This window comes from Delphinus delphis, chromosome 8 (assembly GCF_949987515.2).
Source record: "Delphinus delphis chromosome 8, mDelDel1.2, whole genome shotgun sequence".
Classification (NCBI taxonomy): Eukaryota; Metazoa; Chordata; class Mammalia; order Artiodactyla; family Delphinidae; genus Delphinus; species Delphinus delphis.
In genome coordinates this window covers 59,243,888-59,268,899 of record NC_082690.1, presented here as the reverse complement: position 1 = coordinate 59,268,899, position 25,012 = coordinate 59,243,888, and the positions used below count along the sequence as shown (strand labels likewise).

Here is a 25,012-nt window from a genome sequence, read left to right as displayed (position 1 = left end):
TTCAAGTACCCACATTGCTTTCAGAACCAATGAAGGAGTGAAATATTTCCCTGCATCCTGGATAGAGGACATCTTTGGGTATTTAGAGCTGCTAAAAATAGCTCTTTCTGAAGCAACTTCTTGGTCTTCTTGAAAAAGCTGAGAGGAATTTAAACCTGAGAGCCTGGCTCCTTTGCAGGCTTCTATCCCGCAGGCATCTCTCAGCATCACAAACGGCCAGCTCTGGAAGGAAGCTGAGAGTACGTACACTGTCCTCTCTGACCTTGAGTCAGCTCCTCCACTGCAGTCAGGAGACCTGGTAGAAGCAGAGGCCAGCCTCCCAACATATGACATGGACCAGCTGTGTGTATGTGTAACTCCAAAGGGAAAAGGATCTGCCCAAAGTCACACCAAAATCAGTAGCAGAGTTAGTGCTATAACTCCAGTCTTCCAACTCCCAGTTTGGGGCTTTCTGACACAATGTGCTAATACCACCCTGTCTAGTGGACTGTGTGAGAAAATGGTCTGGGTTGGTTTAGTCACAGCTTAGAAATATGTTGACTTTTCAAAAGTAAAATTGGGGAAAATCAAGTTAGACGTGGGTTGATATTTTGTGTGCTTTAAAATTAAAACTTAATCAGTACTTTACACATGCCAGGAGCTTTCCAATCTCTCCCTTCCCCACGTCCCCACAATCTCAGGCTCTTCCTGTCTGCTCTCCCTTTCCTCTCTAATCTGACTGCTCTAGTCTAACACCTCAATTTCTCTCCAGCCGACTGCAACTATAATGTTGTGGTTAAGAATGCATGTGGGGGGCTTCCCTGGTGACGCAGTGGTTAAGAATCCGTCTGCCAATGAAGGGGACACAGGTTCAAGCCCTGGTCCGGGAAGATCCCACATGCCGTGGATCAACTAAGCCCGTGAGCCACAACTACTGAGCCTGTCTGTGCTCTAGAGGCCATGAGACACAACTACTGAAGCCCGCGCGCCTAGAGCCCATGCTCTGCAACAAGGGAAGCCACCTCAATGGGAAGCCCGCACACTGCAATGAAGAGTAGCCCCCGCTCACTGCAACTAGAGAAAGCCCGCGCGCAGCAACGAAGACCCAACACAGCCAAAAATAAAAATAAATTTAAAAAAAAGACCCAATGTAGCCAAAAATAAACAAATAAGTAAATAAATAAATAAATTAAAAAATGAAAAAAAAGAATGCATGCAGGGACTTCCCTGTTGGCGAAGTGGTTAAGAATCCACCTGCTGATGCAGGGGACACAGGTTTGATACCTGGTCCAGGAAGATCCCACATGCCGTGGAGCAACTAAGCCCATGCACCACAACTACTGAGCCTGCGCTCTAGAGCCCGTGCTCCACAAGTAGAGAAGCCACCGCAATGAGAAGCACGTGCACGGCAACAAAGAGTAGCCCCCGCTCGCCACAACTAGAGAAAGCCTGCGCAGCAATGAAGACCCAAAGCAGCCCAAAATAAATAAGATATAAATAAATTATTTTAAAAAGTCACAATTGCCAAATAAAACAAATGGTATTAAAAAAAAATAATTACTAAACAAGAAAATGAGGGTATTATCATGACATTCCAGGCCTTTCCAAATCTGGCCCTTGCACATCTGTAGTCCAGATTCATCTGTTACGCCGCCACCCTAGAGCCTATGCTTCAACCATTCTCACTACTTCAAGGTTCTTCAGTGTCACTCCTCACACCTCCATGTCTTTGCCCAGGCTCTACTCTGCCTAGAATGCCCAACTCTTCCTCTGTATGTTTAAAAGAATGCCTCTTAACAGCAACAACAAAAAAACAATCAAACAAACAAAAAAGAATGCCTCTTACTTCTCCCTCAAGTCTCCACTGCTAGGTCCTCTGTGAAGCCTCCCCTTACACCCTCAACCCCAGGCAGAGGTTGTTCCCTCCTCCACTTCCTCTCCTCTTGTACATATTCCTTTTACAATATTCACCACACTGTACAGCCACGAATCTGTTCACACGTCAGCTTCCAAATGGACTGTAAGCTACTTCAGGCAAAGACAGCATCCTTCCTTTTTTCTATTCTAGTGGGGAGGACATTCAGCAAATAAATACTTGTTGAGTAAATGAAGAGGAACTTACATAAAACCATCTACGACCATGAGGTAGGTGTAGCACATTTCTCAGAGAGGTGAGGTAACTTGTCTAAGGACTCACAACTAGTGAGTTGAGTAATCAGGATTCAAACCCAGGACTTACTAACTGCAGAGCCCACATTCTTTCTCCTGCTCCTTGAGTATTAAAGCACCAGCTGAGAGTGGCTTGTTTTTTTGAGCGTGGGGGTCAAGATGGTGGTAAAACCTCTGCATTGCTCCCAAACTGAAACAAACTTCTATACTTTCAAATCTATTTCAACCTCTATCCAAGGAGTGTTGGGCCTTTATTATTTTTGAAAAACAAGTTCCTCGCTGCAGCTTGAAAATGTGGCAAGTCTCTCACTCTCTTCCAAATCCACGTCCAGGAAGGGGTGGGTGGGTGGGTGGTGTGTGTGTGTGTGTATGTGTCAACGGCAGCCTCAGGGGAAACCGAGGGTGTGTGTGTGTGTGCGTGTATGTGTCAACGGCAGCCTCAGGGGAAACTGAGGATATGTGTATGTGTGTGCGTGTGTGTGTGTCAACGGCAGCCTCAGGGGAAACCGAGGGTGAGGGTGTGTGTGTGTGTGTGTGTGTGTGTCAACGGCAGCCTCAGGGGAAACCGAGGGTGAGGGTGTGTGTGTGTGTGTGTGTGTGTGTGTGTGTGTGTGTGTCAACGGCAGCCTCAGGGGAAACCGAGGGTGAGGGTGTGTGTGTGTGTGTGTGTGTGTGTGTGTCAACGGCAGCCTCAGGGGAAACCGAGGGTGAGGTGTGTGTGTGTGTGTGTGTGTGTGTGTGTGTGTGTGTGTGTGTGTGTGTGTGTGTGTGTGTGTGTGTGTGTGTGTGTGTGTGTCAACGGCAGCCTCAGGGGAAACCGAGCAAAAACTGGGTGTGGATACTGGGAGAGCAGAAAAGGTTCTGTGAGGAGGATACACATCTCAGATATTCCAGCAGAAGAGAGATGAGCCAACTTTAAGTCCCAAGGAGAATGGAAGAAATTCTATTCCCGGAGGCTGAACTGCCCCAGTTCCCAGAGGGGACTCCCTGAACAATCAAGCGTGGACAGGCTGAGCCCAGAGCAATTAAGGACATGGAAAGGCCAGCAAGTGTTTCGGGCTTTTTTTTCCCAAATAGAGCCTCACCTCCCACCCCACTCACCACTGTTGGCTTTACTTTTTCCTTACCTGGAGCATAACTGGGGCTATTGGTGGGGTACAGGCTGGGATTGTAGGCAGGGGCTGCAGCTGGATAGGCTGTAGGGTAACCTATGAAGAGACAAAAAAGTGTCATTTAGTTGGGCAAGAAGAAAGCAGATTTCTGAGGAAATGGAATCCAAGTCCCAAGCTTGGCCTTCAGCCTCTTCATGGGCCATTTCAGGTAGTATATGTGACTGCTTTTAGCCTCTCAAGAAAAATCACCAATACCACAGTCCCAACATATACACATTTTTCTGTCTGTTTTTTCAAAGCAGTACAAGAGATATATGTCTATATGCTCACTGTAAAAAACCCTGAAACACTATGGAAGTATATATGGTAGAAAGTGTAAGTTTACTTTCACATTCCTGCCATAATACTACTCTCCTCCCCAGAGATAATAGCAGTTTGGCATCTATGTCTCCAGACAGTTTTCCATGCATTTTTATACACATATATTCAGTGGTGAGCTAGTAAATATTTAACAACTGGCTCAAGGGGATTGGGGCGGAGCCCTATTTGTAGCATTTGCTAAGTTCCATGGTGTAAGCACTCCCAACCATGGCCAATTTCAAGCTACCAACATCACTGAATAAGTATAAGTAGCTGAGAAGCTCACAATTGGGTCTAGAGAGCCCACACAAGCCTGATCCAGTCCACCACTGCATATTATATATAAGGATTAAAAAAACGTTTTTTAATTGTGACAAAATATATATAAAATTTGTGATTTTAACCATTTAAGTGTACAATTCAGTGGCACTAATTACATTCACAATGTTGTGCAACCATCCCCACTATGTATTTCTAAAAGTTTTTAACCACCCCAAACAGAACTCTGTACCCGTTAAGCAATAACACTCCATTCCCTCTTCCCATAACCCATCTTAACTTCTTTTTTTTTTAATATGTTTATTGGAGTATAATTGCTTTACAATGGTATGTTAGTTTCTGCTTTATAACAAAGTGAATCAGTTATACATATACATATATTCCCATATCTCTTCCCTTTTGCGTCTCCCTCCCTCCCACCCTCCCTATCCCACCCCTCTAGGTGGTCACAAAGCACCGAGCTGATCTCCCTGTGCTATGCGGCTGCTTCCCACTAGCTATCTGTTTTGCATTTGGTAGTGTATATATGTCCATGCCACTCTCATTTTGTCCCAGCTTACCCTTCCCCCTCCCCGCATCCTCAAGTCCATTCTCTAGTAGGTCTGCATCTTTATTCCTGTCCTGTCCCTAGGTTCTTCATGATTAACTTCTAATCTACTTTCTGTCTCTATGAATTTGCCTATTCTAGATACTTTATGTATTCTAACACATGGAATCAAACACTATTTATCCTTTTGTGCCTGGCTTCTTAGCATAATTTTTTCAGAGTTCATTCATGTTTTAGCATGTATCAGAACTTCATTCCTTTTTATGGCTGAGTAATATTCCACTGTATATATATACCACATTTTGTTTATCCATTCACCTGTTGATGGACACTTGGGTTGTTTCCACCTTTTGGATATTGTGAATAATGCTGCTGTGAACACTGATATACAAGTATCAGTTTGAGTCCCTGTTTTCAATTTTTGGGGGTATATACTGAGGAGCAGAATTGCTGGGTTATATGGTAATTTTATCTTTAGCTTTTTGAGGAACCACCAAACTGTTTTTCACAGTGGCTATACCATTTTACACTCCCACCAGCAATGCACGAGGGTTCCAATTTTTACACATCCTCACCAACACTTGTTATTTTCTATTTTTTTTAAATTACAGCCATCCTAGCAGGTGTGAATTGGTATCTCTTTGTGGTTTTGATGTGCATTTCCCTAATGATTAATGATGCTGAACATCTTTTCATGTGCTTACTGGTCATTTGTACATTTGTTTGGAGAAATGTCTATTCAAAACATGTGCCAATTTAAAAAGTCGGGTTGTTTTGTTGTTGAGTTGTAGGACTTTTTAATGTATTCTGGATATTAAACCTTTATCAGATTTGTCATACTGAGTGAAGTAAGCCAGACAGAGAAAGACAAATATATGATATCGCTTATATGTGGAATCTAAAAAAAAAGTGGTACAAATGAACTTCTTTACAAAACAGAAATAGAGTCACAGATGTAGAAAACAAACTTATGGTTACTGGGGGGGAAAGTGGGGTGAGGGGGATAAATTGGGAGATTGGGATTGACATATACAACACTACTATATATAAAATAGATAACTAATAAGGACCTACTGTATAGCATAGGTCAGTTCTCTGTAATGAACTATATGGAAGAAGAATCTAAAAATGAGTGGATATATGCATATGTATAACTGATTCACTTTGCTGTTCAGCAGAAACTAATAACATTGTAAATCAACTATACTCCATTAAAAACTAAGAAAACAAAAAAACTTTATCAGATTTAATTTTGATGAAATCCAATTTATCTATTTTTCCTTTGTTGCTCATGTTTTTGGTGTCATATCTAAGAATACACTTGCTAAATCCAAGGTCATGAAGATTTACCCTATATTTTCTTCTAAGAGTTTTAAGGCTTTGACCCTTATATTTATATCATTGATCCTTTTTTTTGGGCTGTGCTGCATGGCTTGTGGGGATCTTAGTTCCCTGACCAGGGACTGAACCCGGGCCCTCGGCAGTGGAAGCATGGAGTCCTAGCCACTGGACTGCCAGGGAATTCCCATCATTAATTCATTTTTGTATATGGTGTGAGATAAGGGTAAATGTTGTTTTAAATTCTATTTTTTCACTTTAACATTATAAGCATTTTCCCACGTAATTCTCTTCAAAACACTTTTTAATATCTTGATAATATTCCATTATGTAGATATAGCAAATTATTTAACCATAACTCTGTTTTTATAGGTTTAGGTTGTTTTCAAATTTTCATTATTATAAATAAAGGTATGAGAACAACCCAAATAAATCTTTGGCTGCATTTCTGATTATTTTTTCAGGAATGAGTTCTAGAAGTGAGCTTTCTAGGTCAAAAGATAGTGCTATTTTTAAAGCCCATTCATTCAACAAATATTTCAGTATCTACTCTGTGCCAGACACTGTGATCCCTGCCCTTGTGGAGCTTGTATTTTAAGAGGGTTGGAGAAGGCAGTGGATAAATAGTAAATATTAAAAAAACAGTCTTAAGTGCTATGGAAAAGAGAAAAAGGGCAGGGTAAAGGGCATCAGATGTGCCACGGTGTTGGGACTGCGCTATTAAATAGGGTAACCAGTATAAGACACACTGAGAAAGTAAGGTTTCCACACAGACTTGAAGGAAATAGAGTTAACCAAGCAAGATGGCTGAAGGAAGAGCATTTCACAGGAAGGAAAGAGTCAGTTCAAAGGCCCTAAGTTGGGAGTATATGATATGGGATATGTCTGAGGAATAGCAAAGAGGCCAGTGTAGCTGAAGTGGAACAAGCGAGGGGGAAAGTAGTTGTAGAGGAGTCAGAGAGACAGAAGGCTGGTCAGTTCGTGTAGGGCCTTCAGGCTACTGTAAGGACTTCAACTTTTACTCTGAGTGAAATGAGAAGCCATGATGGGGTCTTGAGCAGAATAATAACATGGTCTGACTTATGTTTGAAAAGAGTCACTCTGATTGCTGTGTGGAAAACAGACTATAATGGGGGGAGAGTAGAGAAGCAGAGAGACCAGTTAGGAGGCTACTGCAAACTCCTTGCAATAGATGATGGGGCTCAGATCAGGGAAGTAGCAGCAGAAATGATGAGAAGTGACATGCTAAGAATCTTCACATACTTTGCCACACTGCTTTCTAGAAAGACTATCAATTTGTACTCACACTAGCAGTGTGTAAGTGCCTGTCTCATTGCTCCCTGCAGTTTTTAAATGCTCATTGGTATTTTGACCGACAATGGAAAGCTGATTTTAAAAGTCAAAGATTAAATCCCCAAATCCCTAAAAGCTTCTTTGGGATTTATAAATATTGAGCTTTAATAATGTATCTTTGTTAATATACCTTTCCCTAAATCCTTTCCAATTCCAAAGAAAATTCATCTCTCTTTACTCCCAATCATTTTCTGATTTCAGAACCAAGGCAGCCAACTTGTCACTTAATTAGCAATATGGAGGTCTGCCACTTCTCAAGGAGAAAGTCAAGGGTTTAATTTGGGAAGCGAAGCGACCTGGTCTCATGGCTGAAATCTGTATTCAGCTTCATGTGAGAGATTGTACAGCCAAGGGTAATCATACCCCTATTATGTCATTTCAGATGTCTTTTACTTTAGGGGCAATTACAGGATCTTCCTTCAGTGTTTCTAAGTAGAATTATTTTTCATTCACTTGAATTTGGCAGGTATCAAAGAATGGCAGCATTAGAAAAAGCCCTCTTGATTTTCTAGGTGACATCCTTAGGCTGAGAAAAAGGAAGGGATTACAGAGGTTAGAAGCACCTTCAAGGCCATTTGAGGCTAGGGCTATCCTGCAACACACTCACGCATCGTTCATCCCCGCTCTTATGCCTCTACTGACCATAATAAACTCTGTCCTTTCCTGAGACTCGGCAGCCCCCTCCACTGTGAAACTGCTCTGATTGTCTGAAAGGGACTTCTCATACTTCACCAAACTCTATCTGTACCTTCTACCCTGTAGGACAGAACAAATTTGAAGACACTTGTGTCCCCAATGACAGAACTTATAACAGTGTACTTCGACAGTTTGTTTACATTTCCTGTCCTCCCCCCTTTCCCCCATCTGTAAGCTTCTTGAAGGCATAGCTATGTCTCATTTGCCTGTACACAACAGCTCTTGATCAGTTCCTATTTTCTACTCCCTGAGCGTACCACCACCTCCTCTTCCCCTCAGCCTGGACAGCAAGCATCCAAGCTTCTCAAACACAGGGTGGTGATGAATAAATAGTCTGTGTGGCCAGTAGAGAGTATCCCTTCCCAACCATCAACTTCCCCTGTCCAAAAAGGGCATCATATGAAAGCTGGGCTTCCTTCCTACAACTTTTCTGGGTTTGTTTTGTTTATTTTGTTTCCTTGTCCCCAACTGATATTACTCATCCTGCTGCCTCTGTTGATGATGCTGGCATCTCTAGTGCCTAGCATAGATAACTGTAGAGAATAGGTACTCAATAAAGAGATTACCCAGGGCATTGTATTCTGGAGCTATGAAAGGTTTAAAAACAAAAGAAACAAATCCAAGAGGGTCCCTGGCTTTGAGAGTGTCACCAAGTAATGAGAGAGAAAAACAGATGAGTGGACAGTTAGAATGCAGCCCGAAAAGTGCCATGACAAGGATGTAAAGTGAGCAGAAAAGGGGCCTTTATCAACCAACATTTATTTAGTACCTATTGTCTGCCAGGGATTATACTGGGCACTAGGTGTCCCTTGATGTGGACAAAAAAAGGGGAGGAAGAACATTCCAGGCAGAAGGATGAAGGGTAGCATTTTGGGGACATCCATAAGTGGCTTGCCTTGTACCTTCCTTGGCTCTATGAAGCAAGACTGATGGGTTAACCACACCTAAAAGGGTAGGTTGCCTTTTAGGTCTTGATCTCATCATTTTGTCTTCTTGTGACCATATCTCCCTTTACAGTCACTGACCCTAACTTACCTTTTCAGTTTCATCTGTCCACTACCTATGCCCAAGTTTCATATTGCTAGACTGGACTGCTGTCCTGAACTCCAGACTCACAGTATCTAACTACCTACTTAACATCTCCACTTGGATGTTTGCTAGACATCAAGGCTATATGGGTAGAGTGGCTAAGAGTATGGTCTCTGGAGCTAGATCTAAGCTTAGGTTTGAATTCCAGCAACACCACTAATTATTTGTGTGACCTTGGGCCACTTACTTAACCTCTCTGTGCTTTAGTTTTCTCATTTGTAAAGTGGGAATAATAATATTATTTACTTAATAGGTTGCTATAAGTATTAAATTAGTAAGACCTCAAAGTACTAGGAGCCAGGCAAACAGTTAAGACTTCAAAAAGTTAGCTATTATTATTTTAAACTTATGACATTCAAAAATTAAATATTTACTTTTATCTTCCCAATCCCTTCCAAATCTCTTCTCTAAGCTTTTTCTCCACACCAGTAAATGACAACTCATTCTTCTAGCTCCTCAGGCCAAAAATCTTAGAGTCATCCTTGACTCTATACTCTTCTTCTCCTATCCACATCTAATCCATCAGCAAATCCTTTCAGTTCCACCTTTAGAATATATTTAAAATCTGACCACATCTCATTGCCTACATACTTTCTATCCTAGTCCAAGTCATTGTTACTTCTCACCTAGATTATTGCAATAGCTTCTTAAGGGGTCTCCCTGCTTCTACCTTTGATCCTATGCAGTCTCTTTACCACAGCAGCCAGAAGAGATCCATTAAAACATTAAATCAGATCATGACACTCCTCTCTTTAAGCCCCACAGTAGCTTCCCAAGACAATTATGGTGAAATCCTTTCAATGACCCACCAGCTACCTCTCTAACCTCTCCTTGCCCACATGCTAATCTACTCCAGCCACAATGGCCTCCTTGCTGTTCTTCAAATGTGTCAAGCACTTTCCCATCTCAGAGCCTTTACCCTGACCCTTTCTTCCCTTCTGGAACTCTGTTCAAAGGTCACCTTACATTCTAAAATACTACCTTCAACTTTCATTACTCTCTGTGCTCCTTATCATGCTTTGTTTTCCTTCACAGCAGTTAACAACCTGATATACTATATGTTTACGTATTTATGGGAGACTGCCTATCTCCCACTACTAGAATGTAAGTTTCAGGTCATAGTAACACTTGCTAGACTGGCTATTACCTGCTGAAGTCTCCTCTCAGCACACTCCCAAGACTCTGGATAGGTTCTGCCCCACCAAAGCGAGTGGAGCGCACTCCAAGTCCCAGTTCCCCAAGACTGCCTGAATCTGTTAAAGTGCATTGGGGTGAAGACATGGAATTCAAATGATATACCATGGATATTTCACCCACCACTCAGACAAAAGATATTTTCATACATGCTAAGTCATTCAAGCCTCAAAACAACACTAATGTTACTTTCCCCATTTTGTAGATAAGGAAATCAAGGCTCAAAGAGGTAAAGTGATATTTTGGCTGAGATTATTCAGTAAATCAGTGGTGGAAACTGGCCTTTTCCACACCTACCAAATAACTATGACTTGCTCCTTGGGAACAAGTGTGCCCCTCCTGTATTTATATTCTTTGGAGGTCAAGAGTGAAGAGAATAAATGGACACAAGTGAGCTTTTCTCCTCTGTACCTCAAAGGCTACAGTAGTGATCAGGTTTCCTAGGATTCTGATGCGTACATTTTAACTGCTTTACAGATGTTAATACAATCTAATCCCTTTTACTTGTTGTTACTAGGATTAGGACTGAAGAAATGTAAAGCTATTTTCTTGATTAATATGGAAATTAGAAATTACTTTCAAGAGAAATCAGAAACTATTTCTGAAACGACTTGATCTTTAGGAAGTAAAAATAGCAGAGTATCAAAAAGGTAGTGGAAGACTAACTCCTTGGGTCAGGAAGACAAAGAGGATTACTCCTTTGTGAGCAGGGGGAACACTTATGCAATGAAGACAGAGCTTTAGCTCTGAAGCTCACAATTAAAATGAAGAAAACTGTCCCCCAACCCTAGGGGCGACCAAAAAAACCATACAAGCAAAACAAAAATCTTTAATTCTCTCAAAATAAAAAAGAAGAGGGCAAGAGGAAGGATACAGTTTTGAATCTGTAACACGTTCTGAGCACTGTGCCAGGCACTTCTTTATCTGACTTAATTTTTACCCTAACTCTATGAAATACATTATTAGTCCCATTTTATAGATGAGGATATTGAAGCTTAGACTTATCTTACACAACTACTAAAAAGAGAGTGGAGACAGAACTGGGCCTGTTGAATGAGACAAAGTCCATTCTAACAACCTCCCTCAAAACATGAGTCTACTTTGCATAAACCTCTGGATTTGGCTGCCGTTTTCTTTGCCAACATTCTTTTACTTCAGATTCAAAACCTGAGAAAACAGGAAATTACTCAGGAGAATCGATTTGGTCAAAGATGGTGCAGTTATTTAAAAAAAAAAAAAGCTATTCTGTTCCCACTCAGTATCCTAATATAGGTCATGCTCACGTTACTGAAAAGCATCACACAGGCACTGAATTACACAGTTAAAAGAGGTATTAGAGATGATTGAGTCTAATTTGACACTCAGCACTGTAATATCTTCTATAGTGGCCCACATGGCTGGCCACATGGCCTCTGCCAGGACACCTTCTAATGATGGTGTGTTCAGAATCTCTTGAGGCAGTCAAAGCTCCTGTTGGAGAGCTCTGGAGGTTAAGAAATTCTTTACTCTGTGCTAAAAATCAACCTTGTAAGGACTCTAACCCTGAACAGCTTCTAAACTACTGGTCCTAGTTCCACCTTCACAGAACATGTCTGTTTCCTCTGCTCCAGCACAACTGTCCACAGATATGAAGATATCTGTTATTCTTCCTGAATTTTCTCTTGCTCAAATCCAGACTCAATTCCTTCAACTCTTCCCCATCCTGATTGTCCACCTTTGGTCAGACTTCAATTTACAAATCATCTTCCCTTAAAATAATTCCATTTTCTTCCTGCCTCGCTCACTCTACTTTTTTTCCCTTGATTTAAAAAAAAAAAGAACTGAATTGACACAACAAGACTGGTAATAAGTGGTCAATGAAGGCCTAAAGTGACTTAATCCAGATTTCTTCATCATTATCCATCAGCATAGTTAGCACCTAGCAGATGCTTACCGTGCCAAGCATGGTGCTAGGTTCTCTACATAGAGCTTACAGTCTTAACAGGGAAGTAACATAGATTATTTATATTAATCTATAGGCAATATATATGATATATAATCAGAGAATGTTGGGGTATTCTAGAAATGCTGAGGAAGGAGTGAAGAACAGGTCTGGGACAGTTGGGAATAGCTTTTCAGATGAAGAAAGATTTTAGCTGGCCTTGAACAATGAATAAGAGGAGTTTGTCAGAGGTGTGTGAGGGTGCGGACAAAGAAATATATATTCGTTTCATGCATGAAGGCATGAAAATGTATCCCGTATCAGGCAAATGGCAAATAGTTCAGTGTGGTTGGAGGTTACAGTGAGTGGGGAAGAGTGGCAGGAAATGAATGTTTAAAAAATACGCTGGGGGGGCTTCCCTGGTGGTGCAGTGGTTGAGAGTCCGCCTGCCAATGCAGGGGACACGGGTTCGTGCCCCAGTCCGGGAAGATCCCACATGCCGCGGAGCGGCTGGGCCCGTGAGCCATGGCCGCTGAGCCTGTGCGTCTGAAGCCTGTGCTCCGCAACGGGAGAGGCCACAACAGTGAGAGGCCCACGTACCGCAAAAAAAAAACAACACTGGGGACAGATTGTGAAGAGATCTGAATGTCAGGCTAAGACATGGAATTTAAGAATCCATTGGAGGATTTTAAATTGGAGAGTTTCAAATTTGTGTTTTATAAAAACAACTACAGTAGCAATGTAGAAAGGGGTTCAGAGTGGGTGAGATCAGAGAAAGAGGGACCAGATGGGAAGTTGGTGCAACAGCCCAAAGGCAAAGCTAAAACATTAACAATGGGATAAAGAGAGTGGAATTACAAAGATGTTTAGGAGACAGAGCTCACGAAACTTCATCCTGACAGCAAAATCATTTTTATTGCACTGAGCTGAAAGGCTAAAAGTAAAGATAGGAAACATTCTAACTGCAGGGTTTGTGGGCTTTTTTCCCCCTTTTCTTTAAATAGGCAGAAGGAAAGAAAATAAATTAAATGGACCCTTGAATGTGTTCGCTCCAGATAAAAAGCCTAAATCTGAATTCCTCTTACTAGTTGGGAGGCCTGGCTGCTAAGAGTGCTATACTGGTGGGAATGTAGGTCAGGGAGGCAGGCAGCAGTTCTGCAGTGCTGGCTCTGGAGCAGCCCATCAGACCTGAATCTGAGGAAGCCTGTACACTGGATTCAAGGCCCACCCACCCGGCCTCCCACTAGTGAGCCCCAGGGAAATATAAGGGTGTAAGTGAGGCATTGTTCTTAGTTGGGGCAAGGCAACTCCCCCGTGAGGTAACAAGAAAGGGGGCACTATCCTGTAATCAACTGTGCTCTGAGTTACGTTGTTGCATCTTCAGGGAGAACTCATCCATCAGGTGAAAGGCCACCAACCTGCGGGTCATTCACCTTGGCTGGGCCCTAGAAGAGAAAGGCTGCTGAAACCAGAGCAGGCCTAGCTTGGTATGTCTTCAGTGTAAAAACAATATCACAACAAAAAAAGATAAGAAAATAGGCTAGGTTCAAGCTAGTAATAAAATTGCTACTAAGTAAGCACATAGGTAAGTGTGTTCCTATTCCTCACGGGAAACATTCTTTTACAAATCTAAAAATATCACCGAAGTTCCCTATCTGCCAGTATGGGAGAAATCTTAATGGAAAGCAGATGGCCTATTCTGTCTCAACCACCACTCCAGGAGTATGCTGCTGCTCCCCCCGCCCCGCCACCATCTATAAGACAGATGGGAGGTGCTCAGCACTTTACAGACTGTTCGTGAATGATTCCTGCCCTCCCTGCATTTATCTTTTAAAAGAGATAAAAAAGCAAGATGAAATCTTGCAAACTGATGATTTGGTCCATGAATCCCTTTTCCTCCCAGATCAATTCACTCTTTCATTTCATTATTCTGTTTAACAAGATTTGGTAAAGGAAAGAATCTTGCTCAGATTCAATAAAATATATTGGGATACTTGGTTTTTCATGTGAAGAAAAAATAATTAGATCCCCCCCTCTCACTTCTCCAATTCCAGAAAGACCAAAGACCTAAATTAAACAAAGAAACAAAAACTTTAAAACTATTAGAAAAAAAAAAAAAGGAGAATATCAGTTTGACCTTGGGATTAGAAAGTATCAATATTTCTTAGATGAGACCAAAAGGTTGATAAATTTAACTTATCAAAATTTAAATCTGTATGACAAGATGCTATAAACAGAGTGAAAAAGCAAGCACAGAGGGCTTCCCTGGTGGCGCAGTGGTTGAGAGTCGGCCTACCGATGCAGGGGACACGAGTTCGTGCCCCGGTCTGGGAAGATCCCACATGCCGCGGAGTGGCTGGGCCTGTGAGCCATGGCTGCTGAGCCTGCGCATCTGGAGCCTGTGCTCCACAACGGGAGAGGCCACAACAGTGAGAGGCCCACATACCGAAAAAAAAAAAAAAAATAGCAAGCACAGAGTAAGAAAAGATATTTATCACACATTTAAAAAGAACTAGTATCCAGAATAAAGAACTCATATTAATCAGTAAGAAAATGAAAATAAGGCAAGAGAATCTAATCATGCAATTCATGGAAGAAATCACTCAAATGAGTCGAGAGATGGAGGAGAAAAGAAAAAGATGTTCAACGACACTAGTAATCAGCAAAATGCAAGTAGATGGAATACAATATCATTTCACACCTATCAGACTGACAAATATTTTGAAGTCTGACAATATCAAGTGTTAGGAAGGATTTGAAACAATGGGAATTAATAAAAGCATTCTGAAAGGCAATTTTGTAATACCAAATAAAGACATACAACCTAGCAGAATCTGTTTCTAAGTATATAAGCTTGGGGAACTGGAATTGGAGCTGGGCCTTGTGGAATAGGCAGGATTCTGACAGGCAAAGATAAAAGAACTGGCATTCCCAAATAAAAACTGTATAAGCAAGGTCACAGAGACAGGAAACCATTTGAGGAATAGCCAGACTCTTTTCCAAAGTGGCTATACCATTTTTACACTCCTAGCATCAGTATATAAGAGTTTTAATTTCTCCATATCCTTGCCAACACTTGTTATTATCTGCCTTTTTAATTATAGCCATTCTAAGGGTGTTAAATAGAACCTTACTGTGGTTTTGATTTGCATTTCCCTGATGACTAATTATGTTGAACACCTTCTCATGTGTTTATTAGCCATCTTTATATCTTCTTTGGAGAACTATCTATTCAGATTCTTTGCAAATTTCTTAATTGGGTTGTCTTTATTATCGACTTGTAAGAGTTCTTGACATATAAACATCGGTACAAGTCCCTTATCTGTCAGATGATTTGCAAATATTTTATCCCAAATATGTGGGTTGTCTTTTTGTTTTACTGATGGTGTCCTTTGAAGTACAAAAGTTTTAAATTTTGATTAAGTCCAATTTACCTATTTTTTTCTTTGGCTTCTTGTGCTACTGGTATCATATGTAAGAAACCCTTGCCAAATCTAAGGTCACAAAGATTTACCTCCAAGTTTTCTTATAAGAGTTTTATAGTTCTAGCTCTTATATTTAGGTCTTTGAACCATTCTGAGTTAATTTTTGTATATGATGTGAAAGAGGGGTCCTATTTCATTCTTTCACATGTAGATATCTAGTTGTCCCAGCACCATATGTTGAAAAGACTGTTCTTTCCCCCACTGAATTGTTTTTGGTACCCTTGTTGAAAATCACTGACTGTAAATACGAGGGTTTATTTCTGGACACTCAATACTATTCCAGTGATCCATATGTCTACCCCTATGCCAAAAACACAGTCTTGATTACCTGTAGCTTTCTAATAAGTTCTGGGAAATTGGGAAGTGTGGGTCCTCTGAATCTGTTCCTGTTCAAGATTGTTTTGGCTAATATGGGTCCTTTGAATTTCCATGTGAAGTTTAGGAACAGCTTGTCAAAATATGCAAACAAGTCAGCTGGGATTCTGATAGGGACTGTGTTGAATCTGTAGATCAATTTGGGGAGTATTACCATCTTAAAAATATTAAATCTTTCAATCCATGAACATGGGATATTTTTCTAATTATTTAGATCGTTAATTTCTTTCAAGAATGTTTTGTAGTTTTCAGAGTTTATGTTTTATGCTTCTTTTGTTAAATTGATTCCTATTTTTTTTGTTTTGATGCTATTGTAAACAGAATTGTTTTCATAATTTCATTTTTGGATTATTTATTACAACTGTACAGAAATATGATTTTTATATATTGATCTTATATCCTGCAACCTTGCTGAACTCATTTACTAGTTCTAATAGTTTCTGCATGGATTCCTCAGAATTTTCTCTATGCAAGATCGTGTCATCTGCAAAGACAGCTAGTTTACTTCTTCCATTCCAATCTGGATGACTTTTATTTCATTTTCTTGCCCAACTGCCCTGGTTAGAACCTCCAGCACAATGTTCAACAGAAGTGGTGAGACCTGAAATCCTTGCCTGTTCACAATGTTATGGGAAAAGCATTCAGTCTTTTCCTATGAAGTACGATGACAGCCATGGGTTTTTCATAAATGTCCTGTATCAGGTTGAGGAAGTTCCTTCTATTCCTAGTTTGTTGGAGTTTTTGTTCATTTCTTTGTTTCTTTAAATCATGAAAGGGTATTAGAGTTTGTCAAAAGCTTTTTCTGTATCTATTGAGATGATTATGTGAGTTCTGTCCTTTAATGTTTTAATATGGTGTGTTGCACTGATTGATTTTCCTATGTTGAATGGATCTTCCCCCCGGGATAAATCCCACTTGGTCATAGTGTGTAATATAACCCTTTCTATACGTTATTGCTCGTTTTGCTACTATTTTGTTGAGGCCTTTTGCATTTATATTCAAGTGGGATATTAGTCTATAGTTTTCTTATGATGTCTTTGTCTGATTTTGGTATCAGGACAATACTTGCCGAGAGTATTCCCCCCTCCTCTATTATTTGGAAGAGTCTGTGGAAGGTGAATGTTAATTCTTATTTAAATATTTGTTAGAACTCACCAATGAAGATGTTTGTCCTGGGCTTTTCTTTGTAGAAAGTTTGTTTGTTTTTTTTACTAATTATGTTATAGGTCTGTTCAGATTTTCTACTTTCACACCATTGCAAAGTTGAAAAATCCTAAGTTGAATCATCATAAGTCAGGTACCATCTGTAGTTCTTCCATTCCTCCTAGATATCTGATTTGTTGGCATATAATTGTTCATAATATGCCCTTATAATCCTTTTTATTTCTGTAAAATCAGTAATAATGCCCCCTGTATCATTCCTGATTTTACTAATTTAAGTCTTCTCTCTTTTATTCTTAATCAGTCTAGATAAAAGTTTGTTAATTTTGTTGCTCTTTTCAAAGAACCAACTTTTGATTTATTGATTTTCTCTATTGTTCTTCTGTTTTTTAATTTCATTGATTTCTACTCTAATCTTTATTATTCCCTTCCCTTTACTTGCTTTAGGTTTAGTTTACTCTTTTATTCCCCCCAGTGTGTTAAGGTGGAAGGTTAGGTTACTGAGTTGAGATCACTCTTCTTTTTTTTTTTGCGGTATGTGGGCCTCTCGCTGTTGTGGCCTCTCCCACTGTGGAGCACAGGCTCCGGACGCGCAGGCTCAATGGCCATGACTCACGGGCCCAGCCGCTCCACGGCATGTGGGATCCTCCCGGACTGGGGCACAAACCCGCGTCCCCTGCATCAGCAGGCGGACTCTCAACCACTGCACCACCAGGGAAGCCCCTTTTCTTCATTTTTAATGTTGGCATTTATAGCTATAAATTTCCTTCTAAGTATACTTTAGCTACATCCCATAAATTTTGGTATGGTGTGTTTTACTCATCTCCAAGTATTTTCTAATTTCCCTTGTGATTTCTTCTTTGACCCATTGATTATTCAGGAGTGTGTTATTTTTCACTAAATTGTAAATTTCTCAAATTTCTTTTTATTACTAATTTATAACTTCATTCCATTGTGACTGGAGAACATACTCTGTATGAGTTCAATCCTCTAAATGTACTGAGAGTTGTTTTATGGCCCAGCATACTGACTATCCTGGAGAATGTTTCATGTGTACTGGAGACAACTAAATTCTGTTGTTGGCGTGTCCTACAGATATCTGTTAGGTATAGTTTGTTTCACATATTTTGGGATTCTATTGTTAGGTGTATATATGTTTATAATTGTTATACCTTCATGAATGATTGACTCTTTTATTATTATTATAAAATGTCCCTCTTTAACTCTAGTAACATTTTTTGTTGTTGTTTTAAAGTCTGTTCTGTCTGATAATAGCATAGCCACCCTAGCTTTCTTAACATTAATGGTAGTTATTACTATAAAATAATTACCTACAGCAATAGTAATTTATAATTAATATAAACATAATGATAATAACTTAATTCAATGAATATTTAATGAGTAACTAACTGCCTGCTCTCTTCCAGGCACAGGAGGTTCTTGACTTTTATACTTAAAGAGCTCACAGTCTAGAAAGACATGAAATTAATGAACAACTTCTTCAGAGAACAGGAAGCCAAAAGGAGCAGAGGAATAATAACTCAAGGCCAACACTTCTTTCTTTGGGGGAAAATACTGCTTTCTTTCCTACCAAAGTGGGAAATAATTTTGTGATCCAGGCAAGTAAATCAGCCACAAGCAAAGAGCAAATCAGTTTAATGTGCATGATTCTTGCCCAGACAAGATTTAATCCATTTGCTTTTTGTACCGACACCACATATAATGTATCAGAGGCAGACACACTACTTGTGTTCCCTTTAAAACCCAGAGAGGCCTTGCCTGACAGCCTGGTGGAGTGGGAAGTACACTGGAATTGGATTTAGATTCCAGTAAACCTAAGCTCTAGTCTTAGCTTTGCCACTTACAAGCAGTAAAAACTTGTACACACTTATTGACTTTTCTTAGTCTTTCTTCATCTGTAAAATCAATTTTTTAATAAAAATTTCTACCTCATACAACTGTTATAAGGATTCAATGAAATTACAAATGGTAAAGTTGTAAAGTATTTTACTTCTTATCTATTATTACATGGGGTTCTGCGGACCCTTGTTTTCTAAAGCTTCAGAGAAAATTTGGTAAAGGTGAGTCCAATTTTTTTCTTCCAGTTTTATTGAGATATAATTGACTTATAATAATAAGTTATTGACTTATATAACTGACTTATTATAATTGACTTATAATAACTTATAATAATAAGTTTAAGGTGTACAGCATAATGATTTGACTTACATACATCATGAAATGGTTATCACGATAAGTTTAGTGAACATCCATAATCTCATGTAGATATAAAACTAAATAGAAAAATATATTTTTTATTTGTGATGAGGACGCAGGATTTGCTCTTAGTAAATTTCATATATAAAATACAGCAGTGTTAATTATATTTATCATGTTGTACATTACATTCCTAGTACTTATTTATCTTATAACTGAAAGTTAATTTTGTTTTTAGAAGTCAAATCTGGCTTTGTTAGCAAAGAAGCTGAGACCCAAAGTAAGCCAGTCCAAAGCTGACTACATAGGTAATGTAGGAGGTTTGAGGATACCTCTTCCTTTCTAAGAAGCTCGAAGGAATTGTTAGACTTCAACTATCATTGTTCTAAAAAAGAAAATTTGCTATAAACCAAGTAGGCAAGGGGAGAAGATCCCTTTTGTTTTCTCTGAGGATCTCTGCTGTCTCTTCATAACTCATAAGGAGAAAAATCACCCTGTTCCATCTGGTCCATCCAAAGGGTTGACCAGTCACAACAGATCATCCAAATTAAATTCTCTGAGCCTCAGTTCATTCACCTACAAAGCAAGAACAATCTCTCCCACACTGGCAACCTGTCCCAGACTCTTCCTGCCATGACAGAGAGCTACTCATTAGAAAGGGCAGCCAGATCAAAGGAGTCTTTCCCTCAACCCCATCTCATAATTCTCTGATGTGACCCCGTCCCCTCCCCTCCTCTTCTCTCTCCCTCCCTCCCTCTCTCCTTTCCTTCCTTCCTTTCTCTTCTCCTTCACTTCTCCCTTTGAAATTTACTGAGAATCTACTCTGTACCCATCTTTGTGCTAGGCTCTGGGGATATAATGATGACTAATAAAACAATGGCTAGTAATGTTTTAGTACCTAATGAGAGCCTAACTACATATCAGGTGTTTATATATACATATTCATTCTTGGAAATAAAGAAGCAGCATAAAGTAAGTAGAAAGAGAACTAGATTGGCTGCCAAAGTTTTGGTTTCTACTTCCAATTTTGATATTTGTCCATCCATCTATTTACCCAAAAAATATTTAGACAATATTCATGGTATGCCAGGGGCAAGCTGGGTACTAGTAAATCAGATACTGAATTCACTGTGAACTGTAATAAGTTCTTTCCTTAGGCACTTATAAGACCTCAGATTCTTCATCTGAGAATAAGATTGTATTTGATGACCTCTAATGAAATTATAGCTCTAAAACATAATGACAGCCACCATCTGGACTGAGAATATAGATAGATAAGATGAGCAGAAGATGGGCTGGAGAGATCTGAATGGTCAGGTCATAAAAATCTCCTATTGCAAGCTAAGAAGTTTTGACTTTATCCAAAGGACAGTGAAGAATCATTAAAGGGTTTTAAGCACTTGAGTGATGTGGTCAAATTTTCAACTTAGAAAAATGATTTTAGTTGATTTGTAAAGAATGCATTGGGGAGAAGGTATGTGATAGGAGTCAGAAAGACCAGTTAGGGGGCAGTGTAGATAATCCAAGAAAGAGTAAGAATGGCCTGAATGATAAAGGGTGGGAAGGATGGGGAAGAAAGATGTAATCTGAGAAACATAAAGGTATTTATTTATTTACTTATTTATTTATTTTAAAAGGGAAAACTTGACTATTTAGTAGTTTTTTTTTTTTTTTTTTGGCTGCATTGGGTCTTCGTTGCTGCGCATGAGCTTTCTCTAGTTGCAGTGAGTGGAGGCTACTCTTCGTTGTGGTTCGCAGGCTTCTCATTGTGGTGGCTTCTCTTGTTGGGGAGCACAGGCTCTAGGCACGTGGGCTTCAGCAGTTGTGGCACACGGGCTCAGTAGTAGCATGACCTTGGGAAAGCTCATCCCCAGTCATTTTATTTGGAAAATAAGGGCTATCTCCCCAGACTTGTTATAAGAAATATATAGGGGAAAAACCCACAAAAGTTCTTTGCAAAGAACAAAGTACAAATGTCAGTTAGTCTTAAAACCTCCACCAGGTGATCCTTAACAGAGAAGGGTGAAAGGTACAGGGCCTGGGTCACTGCAGAGAAAGATTTTTTTTTTTTTTAAACTTTACTGGTATATCAGATTATTCATTGTATTTGCATGCTGTCAGCTTAATTATTGAGGTCCTCTAGCTGATAAACTGCCGTGTCAAATACAAATCTGCTTTTTTTAAACTTTTTTTATTTAAATTTATTTTTGGCTGCATTGGGTCTTCGTTGCTGCACAAGGGCTTTCTCTAGTTATGGCAAGTGGGGGCTACTCTTTGTTGTGGTGCGTGGGCTTCTCATTGCGGTGGCTTCTCTTGTTGTGGTGCACAGGCTTCAGTAGTTGCGGCACACAGGCTCAGTAGTTGTGGCATGTGGGCCCTAGAGCACATGGGCTTCAGTAGTTGTGGTGCGCAGGCTCGGCAGTTGTGGCTCGCAGGCTCTGTAGTTGTGGTGCATGGGCTTAGCTGATCCACAGCACATGGCGTCTTCCCGGGTCAGGGATGAAAACTGTGTCCCCTGCATTGGCAGGTGGATTCTTAACCACTGTGCCACCAGGGAAGCCCCCAGATCTGCTTCTTAAATTGACTTTATTTTTTTAAGTAAAGAAAGCATTCTAGGGGAAAACGAACTGATGAAAAACGCTAGTGAAGTATATGAACAGATCAATTTCCTAGCTTTGCAACCTTGAAGGTCATGTCTTTTGTGGGAGGTATATGAAGTATTTAACATGTTTGCTGCATGCTGAAGCTAGGAAATGCATTTAGGGTTCAGAACAAGAGTGGGGAGAGCATGTGAGCTGGTCTGGGCCAGCAGAAGATTGGGAAGTGGCCAGGACAGGATGTTGACAAGCAAGGTTTTCAAGGATAAAACCTTGGTTGTTACTTTGTGGGAAGACCTAGGTACAAGACCTAGCTCCAACACTTTCCTCAAACACTCCTCTATCTTCTCACTTATAAAATGATGGGTTAGTATAAGGGAGTCCATCTGTTCTCACATTTCAGAATTCTTTTCTAATTGGGTTTTTGAAACTTCACAAGTCAATGGTTGGCCCTGTTACATTTATTACTCTCAGCTGTCTTGTAAAGAAGGCATTCCTAGTTCTTTTTCTTTTTGCAAAGGATACACTGAGGCCCAGAAAGTTTAATAATTTATGTGATGTCACATAGTTTTTAAGTGGCAGAATCAGGTCTATAATCTAAGTCACTAACTCCATATCCCATATTCTTTCCCCTACAGAGGTATACTCATTGCTGTGCATTGTGATAACCATTAACTGAGTGTCAACTATAAGTCTGGTGTCAGAGGCTTTATAAACACGGACCCATGAACCAACCATCTGTATAGATCATTATCCCATTTCACAGTTGAGGAAACTGAGATTCAGAAAGGTTAAATAACTCACTCAAGCTCACGCAGCTAATTAGTGGCAGAGCCTAGATTCTACTCCAGATCTGATAGGTTCCAAAACCTGTCCTCTCTTCAGCACATATACCAGACCTCTGGTGATCCTTGGACACTCTCACTATTAGAATATTTTAAGAAAAGAAGAGAAAAAGAAAGAAAAGAAAAATAGAGAATGTTTTGGTCTTGACTTCATTTCAAACTTCTAGCAGAGAAACATTTCTGAGGCCTTTCAGAAAAAGAAACGTCCAGTCTGTAAAAAGCCCATTGTCATGGTAAATCTATGTGAAGCATATTCAAGTGTTCAATGTACTATCTTTATTGTCAGCTGGAGCTGCCACAACAAAATACCATAGACTGGGTGGCTTAAACAACAGAAATTTCTTTCTCACAATTCTGGAGGCTGGAAGTATGTGATCAGGGTGCCAGCCTGGTTGAGTTATAGTGAGGGCTCTCTCTTCCTGGTTTGCTGATGGCAGCCTTCTTGCTGTGTCCTCCCACGGCAGAGAGAAAACTTGGTGTCTCCTCCTCTTCTTATAAGCATACTAATCCCACTATGAAGGCCCCATCCTCATGACCTCATCTAAACCTAATTATCTCCCAAAGGCCCCATCTCCAAATACTATGACATTGCGGGTTAGAGCTTCAACATATGAATCTGGGGGGACGTAAACATTCATTCTACAGCTCTATCTACACATTCAGTTATTTGAAAGTATATGAACAGATTATATTCTCTAAACTCACTTTTCCAAGGTGTTCAAGGAGCTAGTTATAACCACTTCATAGGATTACTGCAGGTATAAAAATAAATAGTCTGGGGCTTCCCTGGTGGCGCAGTGGTTGAGAGTCTGCCTGCCGATGCAGGGGACAAGGGTTTGTGCCCCAGTCCGGGAAGATCCCACATGCCGCGGAGCAGCAAGGCCCATGAGCCATGGCCGCTGAGCCTGCGCGTCCGGAGCCTGTGCTCCGCAACGGGAGAGGCCACAGCAGTGAGAGGCCCGCATACCACAAAAAATAAATAAATAAATAAATAATAAATAGTCTGTAAAACACTGAGCTCAATTTTTGGCACACAATAAGTGCTCAGTAAAAGAGCTTTTAAAAGGAGAGAGAGAGAATGCTGTCAATTGGCTAGAAGACAACTGTTCACTGGAATACATTGTATTGCTGTGATATTGTGACATAATAAGTATATATTTGGTCTTCATCTCTGTTCCTGGCACAGGGGTCCTAAAAACCCTTGAAATTTCCTAAGTGGTAAGAGCAATAGGATGTCTTTTTGTTGTTGTTGTTGTTTTGTCCACGCTGCATGGTATGCAGGATCCTATGGCCTGACCAGGGATCAAACCCCTGCCCCTGCATTGGAAGTGCAGAGTCCTAACCACTAGACTGCCAGGGAATTCCCAAAGGGTGTCTTGATATTCATGACAAACCCCTTTCAACCACACCCGAGTTTATGTTAATAAGGTAACTTTTGGAAAGCACCTAAGGATGGGGGCTAGTTGCCAAGGAGACCAAGCATGTTATTGAAGATTTGAAACTTTCAGTCCCACCCCTCCTCTTGACCTCTGGGGAGAGGAGAGGGGCTACAAGTTGAATCAATCAGCAATGGCCAATCATACCTATGTACTGAAGGCAACATAAAAACCAAAAAGGACGAGAGCTTCTAGGTTGGTGAACATGTGGAGGTGCTGGGAGAGTGCTGGCACCCTCTAGAGCAGCGGTCCCCAACCTTTTCGGCATGAGGGACAAGTTTCATGGAAGACAATTTTTCCACGGACGGAGGGGGGTGGGGTGTTCAGGCGGTAATGAGAGCAATGTGGGGGATGGTTCAGGCGGTAATGCAAGCTATGGGGAGTGACAGACGAAGCTTTTGCTCGCTGGCCTGCAACTCACCTCCTGCTGTGAGGCCCGGTTCCTAACAGGCCTGGACCTGTAGTTGTCCATGGCCCGGGGGTTGGAGACCCCTGCTCTAGAGGATCCACATTCCTTTCTGCATACATTGCCCTATGCATCTCGTCCATCTGCCTGTTCTTGAGCTACATCCTTTTATAATAAACCAATAATCTAGTGAGTAAACTGGTTTCCTAAGTTCTATGAGCTGCTCTGGCAAATTAATTGAACCCAAGGAGGGGGGTTATGGGAACCTCTGATTTATAGCCAATCAGTCAGAAGCACAGGTCACAACCTGGACTTGTGATTGGCATCCGAAATGAGGACAGTTTTGCGGGGCTGAGCTCTCAACCTCTGAAATGACGTTATCTCCAGGTAGACAGTGTCAGAATTGAGTTGAACTGTAGGACACCCAGCTGGTGTCAGAGAACAGCTTGGTGT

The 25,012-nt window shown here is 40.6% G+C and overlaps 1 protein-coding gene across 3 annotated transcripts in view; it reads right to left on the bottom strand.

The window, feature by feature from the left end:
• Positions 1-25,012, bottom strand: part of FAM168A (family with sequence similarity 168 member A) — a 194,931-nt gene that overhangs the window by 16,825 nt on the left and 153,094 nt on the right. For all 3 annotated transcript variants that reach the window (XM_060018305.1, XM_060018306.1, XM_060018307.1), the window contains exon 3: positions 3,276-3,356. In XM_060018305.1, coding sequence (XP_059874288.1) covers positions 3,276-3,356 — 81 coding nt within the window. The remainder of the gene's footprint in view (positions 1-3,275; positions 3,357-25,012) is intronic.